The 15,036-nt window shown below is 48.9% G+C and overlaps 1 protein-coding gene across 1 annotated transcript in view; it reads left to right on the forward strand.

The window, feature by feature from the left end:
- Nucleotides 1-15,036, forward strand: part of LOC139263073 (serine/threonine-protein kinase 32A-like) — a 439,178-nt gene that overhangs the window by 367,886 nt on the left and 56,256 nt on the right. The window contains 2 exon segments of the mRNA XM_070878611.1: nt 1,310-1,435; nt 9,359-9,487. Coding sequence (XP_070734712.1) covers nt 1,310-1,435; nt 9,359-9,487 — 255 coding nt within the window.

The following is a 15,036-nucleotide window of genomic DNA, read 5'->3' on the forward strand; positions in this document are numbered from 1 at the left end:
GCACCAGCCATCCTTCAACACAACTCCTTCCCTCCTCAGGGCCTTGCTGCAAAGCCTTTGAGAAGGCCAGGGAGCAACTGGCTCATTAGCTGCACATGATCCGAAGGCTGAATTTCCCCGTGGTTACTGCGCTCTAATCAACCTATCCACACTGCTGCAAACTCCCGACTCCCGTCATTACTGCCGGAACCCAGTTTAAAAAAAAAACGCTAAAATCGATCTTCTGGCCGCCCAAAAATAGCGGCGGTAATCGCACAAAAAAGACAGTGGGTGCACCAGGTTTGTGGCAGACCTGAATTTCGGCCCCATTGACTCTTACAGTTGCCGGAAGCGCCAATATTTCGCTATGTCTGTTTTTTATTCATTCTCAGGATATGGGCATCGCTAGCAATGCAGACATTTTTTGCATCCCTGATTGCCCTTGAGAAGGTGCTGCTGACCCTTTCCAGTCCGTGTGGTGACTGTAATGTATGTACATAAGGTCTTCCCACCACCGGGGGCACTACCGTCGGAGGTCCTAGGGTCATAGGTACTGGGCCCAGTATATAACCTGAACTTCACCTATGTATCTTCACCTCTGGAAGCCATTAAAGACTGACCAGGTTACACCTAGTCACTGGCTCACAGTACGGAGTTCATTGTATCATTTCATACACCACAGTGAGGGTGTAGTGTATGAATAAAGAGTCTGACCAGATACTGTGAGCTCAAAGTAAAGTGTGACCTTAGTCTTTTATTGCAGGTCTCCAGAGTGCCTCTCCAGCCTGTGAGGCCTCCTTAAGTCCAGGTGCTGCCAAGGGATAGTGGGATCCCTTGGGACTCCAGGGGATGAGCCCTCTGGTGGTTATATATTTACAGGTTTACATATATATCACAGTGCTGAAGGGAGGGAGTTCCAGGATTTTGACCCAGCAACGAAGAAGGAACGGCAATATACGCCCAATTTGGAATGGTGTGTGACTTGGAGGGGAACTTGCACGTGACGGTATTCCTATGCACCTGCTGCCCTTGTCCTCCCAGGTGGTAGCATGATCACTATATAGTTGTCAATGAGACCAGTGGTTTTGTTGCACAGTGAAGCCTGACAAAGCCTTCATGTAGCATATGACACCTTGTCACATCTCTCAGAAACATATCAAAGTGGCTTATTGGATGCATGAACAGTCAACACATACCAGTGCATTGTATAAATATGATGTGAAGGCTCTTGCACTGTATGAAACTGATGTGGATAAATCCAGCATTGTGTAAATCTGTTTTGTTGGATTTCCCCCTCCTTCTATTAGTAATTTTTATTCATTCTTTTCAGCTGATTGCAGTGAGTTCAGCCCAGCGCCTCTCCAGCCTGGCTGATATACAGGGCTCTCCTTACCTCGCTGACATAAACTGGGATGCTGTCCTGCAGAAGAAGCTCACAGCAGGTTTTATTCCCAATGTAAGTCATCTCCACTAGACCTTTGTAGTTGCCTAACCAGCCATGTGAATCGCAGCCAGCCATGCTCTCTTTCTATCTTTTTCTATCTCTTGCATCTCTTTCTATCTGCTGGTAAACATTTTAAACAGTCATTTTAGGCGTTATCTATTTATGGGGGCTGATCTAAGATATAAAATCCATCTGTAAGAAGGAATTTATATTTATATCGCACCTTTCACGGCCTCAGGATGTCCCAAAGTGCTTTACAACCAATGACGTACTTTTTGAAATGTAGTCACTGTTGTAATGTAGGAAACACGGCAGCCAATTTGTGCACAGCAAGCTCCCACAAACAGCCGACCAGATAATCTGTTTTAGTGATGTTGATTGAGGGATAAATATTACTCCACTGCTTTTCTTTGATCTTTTACGTCCACCTGATGGGGCAGACATGGCCTCGGTTTAACATCTCATCCGAAAGACTGCCCCCCGACAGTGCAACACTCCCTCAGTACTACCCCTCCAACACAGTGCAGCACTCCCTCAGTACCGTCCTTCCAACAGTGCAGCGTTCCCTCAGTATCGCCCCTCCGACGGTGCAGCATTCCCTCAGTACTGCCCCTCTGGTAGTGCAGCGTTCCTTCAGTACTGCCCCTCCAACAGTGCAGCGTTCCCTCAGTACTGTCCCTCCGACAGTGCAGCGTTCCCTCAGTACCGCCCCTCCGACGGTGCAGCATTCCCTCAGTACTGCCCCTCTGGTAGTGCAGCGTTCCTTCAGTACTGCCCCTCCAACAGTGCAGCGTTCCCTCAGTACTGTCCCTCCGACAGTGCAGCGTTCCCTCAGTACTGTCCCTCCGACAATGCAGCACTGCCTCAGTACTGCCCCTCCGACAGTGCAACACTCCCTCAGTACTACCCCTCCAACACAGTGCAGCACTCCCTCAGTACCGCCCTTCCAACAGTGCAGCGTTCCCTCAGTACCGCCCCTCCGACGGTGCGGCATTCCCTCAGTACTGTCCTTCCAACAGTGCAGCGTTCCCTCAGCACTGCCCCTCCGACAGTGCAGCGTTCCCTCGGTACTGTCCCTCCGACAGTGCAGCGTTCCCTCAGCACTGCCCCTCCGAGAGTGCAGCGTTCCCTCAGTACTGTCCCTCCGACAGTGCAGCGTTCCCTCAATACTGTCCCTCCGGTAGTGCAGCGTTCCCTCAGTACTGTCCCTCCGACAGTGCAGCGTTCCCTCAGTACTGCCCCTCCGGTAGTGCAGCGTTCCCTCAGTACTGCCCCTCCGACAGTGCAGCGTTCCCTCAGTACTGTCCCTCCGACAGTGCAGCGTTCCCTCAGTACTGCCCCTCCGACAGTGCAGCGTTCCCTCAGTACTGCCCCTCCGACAGTGCAGCACTGCCTCAGTACTGCACTGGAGTGTCAGCCTTGAGCTGCAGTCTCTGAAGAGGGACTTGAACCCACGACCTTCAGACTCCGAGGCGAGAGCTCTGTGTACTACAAAATAATACCGACCTTTTATTCAATGTCCTTTTATATTCCTGGATATGTATGATTCTGTTGGAAGGTGGAACCGTCCTATCATCCCTGTGTTACTTTTTACAAGTGGCATTCTTCCTTTGTATGCCTTTTGAGACCATGCCAAGCAATTTGCCCTTGGCAGCTACCACAAGCCAAGTCCTTTGCTCACAAGAATCTCTACACACAGACACTTGGCACTGGTGCTTGGCACTGGTGTCTGGATAATGAGCGGAAGTGGGAATACTGGCTGATTTTTCTCCTCTCCATGCCCATATATTGAGGCCAGCTGCACCCCACCACCACCTCCATCCTAACTGTTATCTAACGCAACATGGACTTAGAATCAAACTTGGGACTTTCTGGTCTTCATGGTTCAATAGCAGTGTCCTACCGAGTCAATAAAACCAACTTTAGCTGTAATAATTAACAACATGATTGCAGTGGAATCACAATTAACCTTGCCCCTTGGAGGAATGTTAGATAATCAAGTGTCCCTCTAATCTTAACCTGATACAGTCATGAGGTTTTGACTCCTGATTGTGATCACCCAACCATGTTCACTGCATGTGGAGATACAACCCATATTTATCACTTTAAAAATGAAATATCACCATAAAGTTCTGGGAACTTGACTATTGCTGGTCCCTTGCCCTGACACCCTGAGTCCTGCTCGTCTCCTTCCCTGACACCCTGACTCCGGCTGGCTTTTGATCTGAAGCCCCGAGTTCTGCTGATCTCTTGCCCTAAAGTCTTGTCTCAATAATAAAAATCAGAGTTACGTGGATAGTAAATTCTACCTGAATAGAGCACTAGACACAATTTAAAATGGATGTGTCTATTTGTGATGCCCTTATCTCTGATTGGCTCTCCAATTTCACTGCCCCTTTGGTGATTGGTCCCCTTTGGAGGATAAGCCACACCCTGAATTTTCTGTGGAGTGTGTACTTGGAACCACCCGGCCCAAGTTCTAACTGAATTCGCAAATTGTAATTCGATCCATTTTGACTTCAGAAGCCACAGAGGATAAATCTCCCCGAAAACCACCAGTCCCTTACCCGAGCGCAAGTGCATCCCTCCCCCAGCCCAAGTCCCTTGCCCCAGCCCAACCTTACTACATCCCGCCCCCCCCGCCATAGATGGAGCATTGTGTGCGGTTTGTTAACAGGTTTATTGGGTATGAACTGAATAGTGTCAGTATCGTGGCTTCTGGTTTGGAAGAACCTCTTTGCCCTCTGATTCCCTCCCCCATCTACCCCCCCCAAGCTCTCTCTCCCTTCCCCCCCCCCCGGCTCTCTTTTTCTCTCCCCCCTCCCCCTCCCCTCCCCCTCCAGGCTCTCTCTCTCCGCCCCCCCCCCTTTCCAGGCTCTCTCTCTCTCTGTCTCTCTCTCTCCCCCCTCCCCCTCCAGGCTCGCTCTCTCTCGCCCTCCTCCCCCCCCTCTCTCTCTCTCTCTCTTTCTCTCTCTCACCAGGCTCGCACTCTCTCTCTCTCTCTCTCTCCCCTTCCCCCCTCCAGGCTCTCTCTCTCTCTCTCTCCCCCTCCCCCTGCAGGCTTGCTCTCTCTCTCTCTCTCTCTCCCCCTCCAGGCTGTCGCTCTCTCTCTCTCTCTCCCCCTCCAGGCTGTCGCTCTCTCTCTCTCTCTCCCCCTCCAGGCTGTCGCTCTCTCTCTCTCCCCCTCCCCCCTCCAGGCTGTCGCTCTCTCTCTCTCTCTCTCTCTCTCTCTCTCTCCCCTTCCCCCCTCCAGGCTGTCGCTCTCTCTCTCTCTCTCTCTCTCCCCTTCCCCCCCTCCAGGCTGTCGCTCTCTCTCTCTCTCTCCCCCTCCAGGCTGTCGCTCTCTCTCTCTCTCTCTCTCTCCCCTTCCCCCCTCCAGGCTGTCGCTCTCTCTCTCTCTCTCTCTCTCTCCCCTTCCCCCCTCCAGGCTGTCGCTCTCTCTCTCTCCCCCTCCCCCCTCCAGGCTGTCGCTCTCTCTCTCTCTCTCTCTCTCTCCCCTTCCCCCCTCCAGGCTGTCGCTCTCTCTCTCTCTCTCTCTCTCTCCCCTTCCCCCCTCCAGGCTGTCGCTCTCTCTCTCTCTCTCTCTCTCTCCCCTTCCCCCCTCCAGGCTGTCGCTCTCTCTCTCTCTCTCTCTCTCTCCCCTTCCCCCCCTCCAGGCTGTCGCTCTCTCTCTCTCCCCCTCCCCCCTCCAGGCTGTCGCTCTCTCTCTCTCTCTCTCTCTCTCCCCTTCCCCCCTCCAGGCTGTCGCTCTCTCTCTCTCTCTCTCTCTCCCCTTCCCCCCCTCCAGGCTGTCGCTCTCTCTCTCTCTCTCCCCCTCCAGGCTGTCGCTCTCTCTCTCTCTCTCTCTCTCCCCTTCCCCCCTCCAGGCTGTCGCTCTCTCTCTCTCTCTCTCTCTCTCTCTCCCTCCCCCCTCCAGGCTGTCGCTCTCTCTCTCTCTCTCTCTCTCCCCTTCCCCCCTCCAGGCTGTCGCTCTCTCTCTCTCTCTCTCTCTCTCCCCTTCCCCCCTCCAGGCTGTCGCTCTCTCTCTCTCTCTCTCTCTCCCCTTCCCCCCCTCCAGGCTGTCGCTCTCTCTCTCTCCCCCTCCCCCCTCCAGGCTGTCGCTCTCTCTCTCTCTCTCTCTCTCTCCCCTTCCCCCCTCCAGGCTGTCGCTCTCTCTCTCTCTCTCTCTCTCCCCTTCCCCCCCTCCAGGCTGTCGCTCTCTCTCTCTCTCTCCCCCTCCAGGCTGTCGCTCTCTCTCTCTCCCCCTCCCCCCTCCAGGCTGTCGCTCTCTCTCTCTCTCTCTCTCTCTCCCCTTCCCCCCTCCAGGCTGTCGCTCTCTCTCTCTCTCTCTCTCTCCCCTTCCCCCCCTCCAGGCTGTCGCTCTCTCTCTCTCTCTCCCCCTCCAGGCTGTCGCTCTCTCTCTCTCTCTCTCTCTCCCCTTCCCCCCTCCAGGCTGTCGCTCTCTCTCTCTCTCTCTCTCTCTCTCTCCCTCCCCCCTCCAGGCTGTCGCTCTCTCTCTCTCTCTCTCCCCTTCCCCCCCTCCAGGCTGTCGCTCTCGCTCTCGCTCTCTCTCCCACCCGGTTGCTCGGAGTCCTGCGGAACGTGGTCAGACCGATTGCAGGGCCCCACTTCTGGTTCCGGTTTCGGGGGCGGAGTCTCGAGGGATCGAGGGGACACAGGCGCAGAAGGACAGTACAAATAGTCACATCGACTTCAGATATTCAATTGTGTTTTAGCCAAGTTATGCAAAGCTCAATCAAAACTCTCAGAAACATGAGAGTGTGAACACTGGGAGTGTGGTCAGTCGAGGTTCTATTGGACATTGTGCCCAGTGAAGGGTCCCTGCCAATGGCTCGAGGGTGAAGGCCAAGCTCATCAGTTTCAGCATACTTCCAAGCTGCTGGGAAATGGATCTGCGTGCCTTGTAAACATGGAAGGTGATGCTTAATTGCAGCAAAGATCATACGCTGTAAAATCAAAACGGATAATGCCAGAAGTACACAATGTAACACATTACCTTTCCCATTCAGATGCTGACCCACATTTGCACTTTTGATTTAGATTTCCAGAGTTTTTATTAAATACTCCAAATGCACATTATTGAAAAATTAATGAGTGGCAATATTAGAATTCAGGGAAAATAATAGGTGAATCAAGAGGCTAGTTATTTGCCTGGAATCACATATTGCTACATGTGTGCCACTAAATTAAATGTATCACAAATAAAATGACTTGAAAGAGAATTAAGGCTACGTTAATAGATTTCTCTGAGTTTCTTATGCCGTGTTTCTCAGTATGTACATTTTCTTCAGTGTAATGTGTGCAGGAATAATTGGTATGATAATACTGAGAGCCTGCCGATCGACTCCTCTGCTCCCGAGAGCACAGTGCCTGGTGATTTATTTATCTGGGTGTAATTGTTGCCACATTGCTCACATTGAGGCTTTTGTTTGCTGTGATTAAAATGTGCTGGCACCTTCTCCCCTTCCAAGGCTAGCCCATCTGATCCCAGTGGTGTGAAGCAAGGAAAGCAGCAGGCTGTGGAGGTGTGAGGATGGATCAATTGCCTTTGAAAATAAAGGAGGATTTATGCCGATTCCCCCCCCCTCCCCGAGATTAAAGAGGCAATTTGGGAGGTTCTGCTCCCGATGGGGAGCCTCGCTGGACAGGAGCGCGATTCGGAGATAGGGCAGTACAGGATAATGGGATGAGCGGCCAAGTCTGTGACCCATGCTCCAGTCTAGTGAGGTGGGAGTTGCCCTTAAATGTAGGCGGTAAAGTCTCAATAAGGCAGGGTGTACATGGGCTGTGGAAGGAATGAAATGATGGGCTTTGTCGCTTGCTCTCTTGCATTCACTTGACGGAATGGTCTGTAGAAAGGCCAACCTGCAGAGCTTTACTGCAGACCGGGGGATATCCTCAGTGAACGGAAGTCACATGCTCTCCTCATCTTGGGAATGTTATTGTCCCCATGTTCTCTGCTACTAAAGAAATGACTATTTTTGTTAGGGGGAGGGGTTCCATAGGCTGTGAATGTGGACAATGAGTATTGGCAGGCTATTCAACTATGGAAGGCATTGCACACGAGCTCCCAAACCAGTTATCGCCAGGTAGTCACACATGTGCACATGCGTGTACATGCACTCACACACACACTCACAAGCTTACACACACACACACTTGCAAACTCTCACACACACACACTCACTCACACCCACACCCACATGCACACACACACACTCCCGAACTCTCTCTCACACACACACACACACACAGATCAGGAGCAAGGACCATGTCTGATTTTTATTTGCCAGTGTGGTGCCAAGATGATTTATAGCTCCCTCACTGCTCTCCTGGCTGAGATCAGCTGAAAATCTAAACTGGGGCCTTCCAGCCTTTTGTGCCTTGGTGTTGCAATGGGCTGTGCCTTTACCCACGAGGCTATCAAAGGAGCATTGTGAAAGTTATTTCCATCCTGTTCCATAGGCCCATTCCAACCTTGCATCTCTTATAAAAGGGAAAATGATGATTGCTATGTACAAGTGCCAACTGGCCCATCAAGCCTTCTCCCTCTACATTGCAAGGTGTGTGTGTGTGAGGATTTCACAGGCTCTTTTCTGTCAGGAATGGGAGGAGGCTTGTGGGCAGCATAAATGTCAGCATGGACCAGTTGGGCCAAATGACCTGTTTCTGTGCTGTACATTCGATGTAATTGTATGTAATGCAGACAGGCAGAATGATCTGTGCAGGGAAGGAACATCTGCTTCTAATGAAGTTGATGCAATAAATTGACAGCTGGCACAGTGTTTCTAGATGAAGCAAAATAAAGTGTTCAACCGCTTATCTATGCAGCATTAGCCAGCTCAGCAGCTGGGGTGGCACCGAAGATGCTATAGCTGGACTTGGTCCCCTAGAGGTACGGGGAGGAAAAGTTCCTGATCACTGTCAGTATCACTGTCAGTTGACTCCAAACTGAAAGTGCCTGGTTAAGGACTGCATCAGGCTTGGCTGTGCAGCCTCCACAGTTGAATATTTTTTAACCATCATCATCATCATAGACGGTCCCGCGAACGAGTTCACAGATGTTTCGATGAAGGACCTGATGTTCCAGTCCTGAACTCCAATGGAGGGGGTGGAACATGTCTGTGCACGGGCTTGACAGAGCTAGGTCTTGGTCCAGTGACAAGGATTAACCAGAACGACTGGAGACCTGCTCTGCTGCACGGACCTAGTGCGCACACATAACGCAGTGTGGGCTGGCCCGTGCTGCCCCTGGGCCCTCGGCTCTTCTGAGCCCCATACCTTCATTCACCGCACCTCTGCCCATTACTGTCCAGGCTCACAGTTCTTCAAGCGAGCATTGGACCTGTTTCTTACCGGGGCGGAGATTACCTTGTATAAAAGGTAGGTACCGTATATCATTAATCAGGCCCAGAGTGGTTTCCTGGGCTAGTTTTGATCGCCCAAAGGTGGTTAGAGAGGATTTTTCCAGATTTTTTCCCTCTTAATTGGCTTGGGATTTTATCGTTTTTTTTTTAGCATCTGCCGGGTGTTTCTATGACTGTAGGGCAGGGTGGTGAGTGTACATGTTACGATGTACAAGGCATCGCAGGTGTGTGCGACAGGCTGGACGGAGTTCACTTTCTGTCCATCATTGTCTGTATGGTGAATATCATCTGAGGCCAGTGACCAGCAGACAGCAAGCCCCTGTGGAACAAATCCCAGCTCAAGCCGCACCTCCAGGGAAAGGGGTGGGTGGGACTGGTATGGTGACTATTGTCAGGCCAGTGACCAGCAGACAACAAGCCCCTGTGGAACAAATCCCGGCTCAAGCCACACCTCCAGGGGAAGGGGTGGAAACCGAGATAACACACACACACACCGAGCTAGCTTTCATCGATCCAGCGATCTGACAGCCCGGGTTTCTCTGACATTTTTATTTTGCTTTGTTTGTAGAAAGGACAACTAAACTGTGACCCCACATTCGAACTGGAGGAAATGATTCTGGAGTCGAAACCCCTTCACAAGAAGAAAAAACGTCTGGCGAAAAAGCTGAAGGAAAACAGAAAAGACAACTCGTCGCTGGTCAGTAAAAGCATTTTGGATCCCAACTGGGGCCTGTGGGGTTGGCAGTGAAGTGACAAGGCGTGCTGTGTTGTGGGCTAAGGCTTGTGTTTCCCCCTTGGGTGAGCCACTGATTTCAGCCATCCCATCATAGGCGAGGGTGGTAAGGGAATGGCCCATAAGTAAACAGGCTGGGAGGGAGTGTCAGGCCTACAGTTACACCATTATCAGCAGCTGGTTTCACAGCGGAATTGACGAGAGCTGGGTCTCCCGCCCACTGTGAATATCGATGCCACAGTCAGTAATGGAACCAGCCAATGTGGTACGATGCCATTTGTACCTGAGGTCCCAGGTTCAATTCTCGATCTGTACTGACCTCAGCTGGAGTGTTATCATGCTGCTAATGGACCGGAAGAAGCTGCACACACGCAGTTCCAGGGGTTTTTGTTTCTTTTTATTTCACTGGACTTCCCAAAAGGAGGATTTCGAGAATTCTGTTCAACCCTTTAATTTTAAATAAAATTCTAAGTGTGAGTTTAGTTTTAAAAGTTGTTGGTTGTGCTTTCAGACAGCAGTTCATAAACTGTAAAAATCACCAGTAACATTAACCCAAATATTAACATTAACCCAACTATAGTAATATTAACCCAACCTAGTAACATTAATCCAACTATAGTAACATTGACCCACCCTAGTAATATTAACCCAACTATAGTAATATTAACCCAACCTAGTAACATTAACTCAACTATAGTAATATTAACCCAACCTAGTAACATTAACACAATCTAGTAACATTAATGAAACTTTATGAGTGATGTGCTTCAGCACTTCTCTGATCCTCCGTCTGTTGTGGTGAATGTTATTTTTTAAATTTGGGAACTGACAGTTATACACAGAATGTTTCTGTGCAGCTTCCGGTAACTTCCGGTTCGTTGGCAGGAGTCACCCCGTTATAATTAGTCCCAACACCCTGAGTTGGATGGGTTGGTGTGGGGGTGGAGGGGGGTGGAGGGAGAGGTGTGGGGGGGGGGGGGAGAGCTGGGGTGCAATCATCCAGTGGTGTCCTCTCTAGATTGCTATTCAGTGATCCTGTACAGCATGCAGTCAGGCTTTGCTGTGATGCCTTACTTGGTCGAATAGTCTGCCGGCAGTCACTGTTCCTACAGTTACAAAGTATGCCACTTGGTTGAGATAGCAGAAGGTGACTGATGGAGGTGGAATCTAATCATATTCCAGCAAGCAATGGGCACCATCAGGAGAGAACAGAAAATAACTGGAAAGACTAATGCAGAAAATCATATGTTTAACAATTTGCCTTAGGACAATAAATAACAATTCTAATGATCAAGTAATAGCTTTATAATTAAAATATTAATTGGTAGTAATGCCTTGGCCATTCCATATAGTTTCATTGCAGTTCCACATAATTACGAATGAATAGCTTGTAATTAAAATTAAATGCTGGGTGATAGCAAAAGTATTGCTGTGAATTAACGTTGTAATTGCTGGGTTATTACTTTATAATTGCATCCCTACTTTAAGAACGTTAACGGATCGTCAACAACTTCAAAAAGCACAGCAAAAATGAAAAGCTCTCAATTTGGGCTGATATAGTTGATATCTCTTTCTAAAATGTTTATTTAAAAGGCTGCCTTGATGGTTTGGTTGGGTGGTAAATGTATTTAAGAACATAAGAACATAAGAAATAGGAGCAGGAGTAGGTCATTTGGCCCCTCGAGCCTGCTCCGCCATTCAATAAGATCATGACTGATCTGATCATGGGCTGAGCTCCAGTTCCCTGCCCACTCCCCATTTACCGCCGATGTTCTCTGTAAACTGTATATTGTTCTGCACTGACAGGTCCTTTCATTTTCTACATATGTGTGGTTTTCCAGTGTAAAAAGCTCGCAGATTACTGCACAGCCACACAGCTTAGAGGGAACATGGTGTGTCGCATGTGAATCTGCGCCATACAGATCAGGAGGGTCCCACGTTCGATTCCCACCTGCGCTGAGCGAGCTCACCTTAGCTGGGCTGGTGGTAAAGATGCTGCAATTGGCCGCAACATTCCTGGACTGGAGGTGGGGGAAACCAGGCAGGGTTTTCATGCTATAATAAAAACAGAAAATGCTGGAAATCTCAGCAGGTCAGGCAGCATCTGTGGGGAGAAACAGAGTTAACGTTTCGGGTCTGTGACCCTTCATCAGAACTGGACCAAGGAGAGTAAATATCAGCCCTGGGATTCCTGCTCCTCCTCACCATCTAGTGACCACTGCTGCAGAGGACACTCATAGATGTGGCAAGAGGTCAGGAACGGCATTGAATGACCTGCTCCTAGCAGTCACTTAAATTGTAAGACTATGGAGAAAGAGAGGGTGAGTGGGACTAATTGGGTAGCTCTTTCATAGAGCCGGCACAGGCATGATGGGCCGAATGGCCTCCTCCTGTGATGTATGATTTTATAACTGGAAAAGTTCGAGATGTAACAGATTCTTAAGGAAGTGCAGGGACAATAAAAGGGGGGGGGGGAGGAAAGAACAAATGGGAAGGTCTGTAATAGGGTAGAAGGCAGAAGAGACAAAAATTATGATAGGCAAAAATGAGGTGGTAATGGTACTCGGATGAGTCTAGATGGGGTGTGAATGGTGGAATGATTTCCAGCTGCCATGGGCAGACAAAAAGCAGGAAACTATAGACCAGTTAGCCTAACATCTGCAGTTGGGAAAATGTTGGAGTCCATTATTAAAGAAGCAGTAGCAGGACATTTAGAAAAGTATAATTCAGTCAGGCAAAGTCAGCATAGATTTATGAAGGGGAAGTCATGTTTGACAAATTTGCTGGAGTTCTTTGAGGATGTAACGAACAGGGTGGATAAAGGGGAACCAGTGGATGTGGTGTATTTGGACTTCTAGAAGGCATTTGACAAGGTGCTACATAAAAGATTAGTGCTCAAGATAAAAGTTCATGGGGTTGGGGGTAATATATTAGCATGGATAGAGGATTGGCTAATTACAGGGAACAGAGAGTCAGGATAAATGGTTCATTCTCTGGTTGTCAACCAATAACCAGCAGAATGCCGCAGGGATCAGTGCTGGGACCCCAACTATTTACAATCTATATTAACGACTAGGAAGAAGGGACTGAGTGTAACGTAGCCAAGTTTGCTGATGATACAAAGATGGGAGGAAAAGCAATGTGTGAGGAGGACACAAAAAATCTACAAAAGGACATAGACAGGCTAAGTGAGTGGGCATAAATTTGTCAGATGGAGTATAATGTTGGAAAGTGTGAGGTCATGCACTTTGGCAGAAAAAAATCAAGGAGCAAGTTATTATCTAAATGCAGAAAGATTGCAAAGTGCTGCAGTACAGCGGGACCTGGGGGTACTTCTGCATGAAACGCAAAAGGATAGTATGCAGGTACAGCAAGTGATCAGGAAATCCAATGATATCTTGGCCTTTATTGCAAAGGGGATGGAGTATAAAAGCAGGCAAGTCTTGCTACAGTTATATAAGGTATTGGTGAGGCCACACCTGGAATACTGTATGCAATTTTGGTTTCCATATTTACGAAAGGATATACTTGCTTTGGAGGCAGTTCAGAGAAGGTTCACTAGGTTGATTTCGGGGATGACGGAGTTGACTTATGAGGAAAGGTTGAGTAGGTTGGGCCTCTACTCATTGGCATTCGGAAGAATGAGAGGTGATCTTATTGAAATGTGTAAGATTATGAGGGGGCTTGACAAGGTGGATGCAGAGAGGATGTTTCCACTGATGGGGGAGACTAGAACTAGAGGGCATGATCTTAGAATAAGGGGCCGCCTGTTTCTTCTCTCAGAGGGTTGTAAATCTGTGGAATTCGCTGCCTCAGAGAGCTGTGGAAGCTGGGATATTGAATACGTTATTGAATGGCGGAGCAGGCTCGAGGGGCCGTATAGTCTACTCCTGCTCCTATTTCTTATTCCTATTAGTCGGGAAATTGTGTTGGGGAAATTGATGGGATTGAAGGTTGATAAATCTCCAGGCCCTGATGGACTGCATCCCAGAGTACTTAAGGAGTTGGCCTTGGAAATAGCGGATGCATTGACAGTCATTTTCCAACATTCCATTGACTCTAGATCAGTTCCTATGGAGTGGAAGGTAGCCAATGTAACCCCATTTTTTAAAAAAGGAGGGAGAGAGAAAACAGGGAATTATAGACCGGTCAGCCTGACATCGGTAGTGGGTAAAATGATGGGATCAATTATTAAGGATGTCATAGCAGCGCATTTGGAAAGAGGTGACATGATAGGTCCAAGTCAGCATGGATTTGTGAAAGGGAAATCATGCTTGACAAATCTTCTGGAATTTTTTGAGGATGTTTCCAGTAGAGTGGACAAGGGAGAACCAGTTGATGTGGTATATTTGGACTTTCAGAAGGCTTTCGACAAGGTCCCACACAAGAGATTAATGTGCAAAGTTAAAACACATGGGATTGGGGGTAGTGTGCTGACATGGATTTGAGAACTGGTTGTCAGACAGGAAGCAAAGAGTAGGAGTAAATGGATACTTTTCAGAATGGCAGGTGGTGACTAGTGGGGTACCGCAAGGTTCTGTGCTGGGGCCCCAGCTGTTTACATTGTACATTAATGATTTAGACGAGGGGATTAAATGTAGTATCTCCAAATTTGAGGATGACACTAAGTTGGGTGGCAGTGTGAGCTGCGAGGAGGATGCTATGAGGCTCCAGAGTGACTTGGATAGGTTAGGTGAGTGGGCAAATGCATGGCAGATGAAGTATAATGTGGGTAAATGTGAGGTTATCCACTTTGGTTGCAAAAAGAGAGAGACAGACTATTATCTGAATGGTGACAGATTAGGAAAAGGGGAGGTGCAACGAGACCTGGGTGTCATGGTACATCAGTCATTGAAGTTTGGCATGCAGGTACAGCAGGCGGTTAAGAAAGCAAATGGCATGTTGGCCTTCATAGCGGGGGGATTTGAGTACAGGGGCAGGGAGGTGTTGCTACAGTTGTACAGGTCCTTGGTGAGGCCACACCTGGAGTATTGTGTACAGTTTTTGTCTCCTAACTTGAGGAAGGACATTCTTGCTATTGAGGGAGTGCAGCGAAGGTTCACCAGACTGATTCCCGGGATGGCGGGACTGACATGTAAAGAAAGACTGGATCAACTGGGCTTGTATTCACTGGAGCTCAGAAGAATGAGAGGGGATCTCATAGAAACGTTTAAAATTCTGATGGGTTTAGACAGGTTAGATGCAGGAAGAATGTTCCCAATGTTGGGGAAGTCCAGAACCAGGGGTCACAGTCTAAGGATAAGGGGTAAGCCATTTAGGACCGAGATGAGGAGAAACTTCTTCACCCAGAGAGTGGTGAACCTGTGGAATTCTCTACCACAGAAAGTTGTTGAGGCCAATTCACTAAATATATTCAAAAAGGAGTTAGATGTAGTCCTTACTACTAGGGGGATCAAGGGGTATGGCGAGAAAGCAGGAATGGGGTACTGAAGTTGCATGTTCAGCCATGAACTCATTGAATGGCGGTGCAGGCTCGAAGGGCCGAATGGCCT

Source organism: Pristiophorus japonicus, chromosome 4 (genome assembly GCF_044704955.1).
Source record: "Pristiophorus japonicus isolate sPriJap1 chromosome 4, sPriJap1.hap1, whole genome shotgun sequence".
In the NCBI taxonomy this organism is placed as follows: domain Eukaryota; kingdom Metazoa; phylum Chordata; class Chondrichthyes; family Pristiophoridae; genus Pristiophorus; species Pristiophorus japonicus.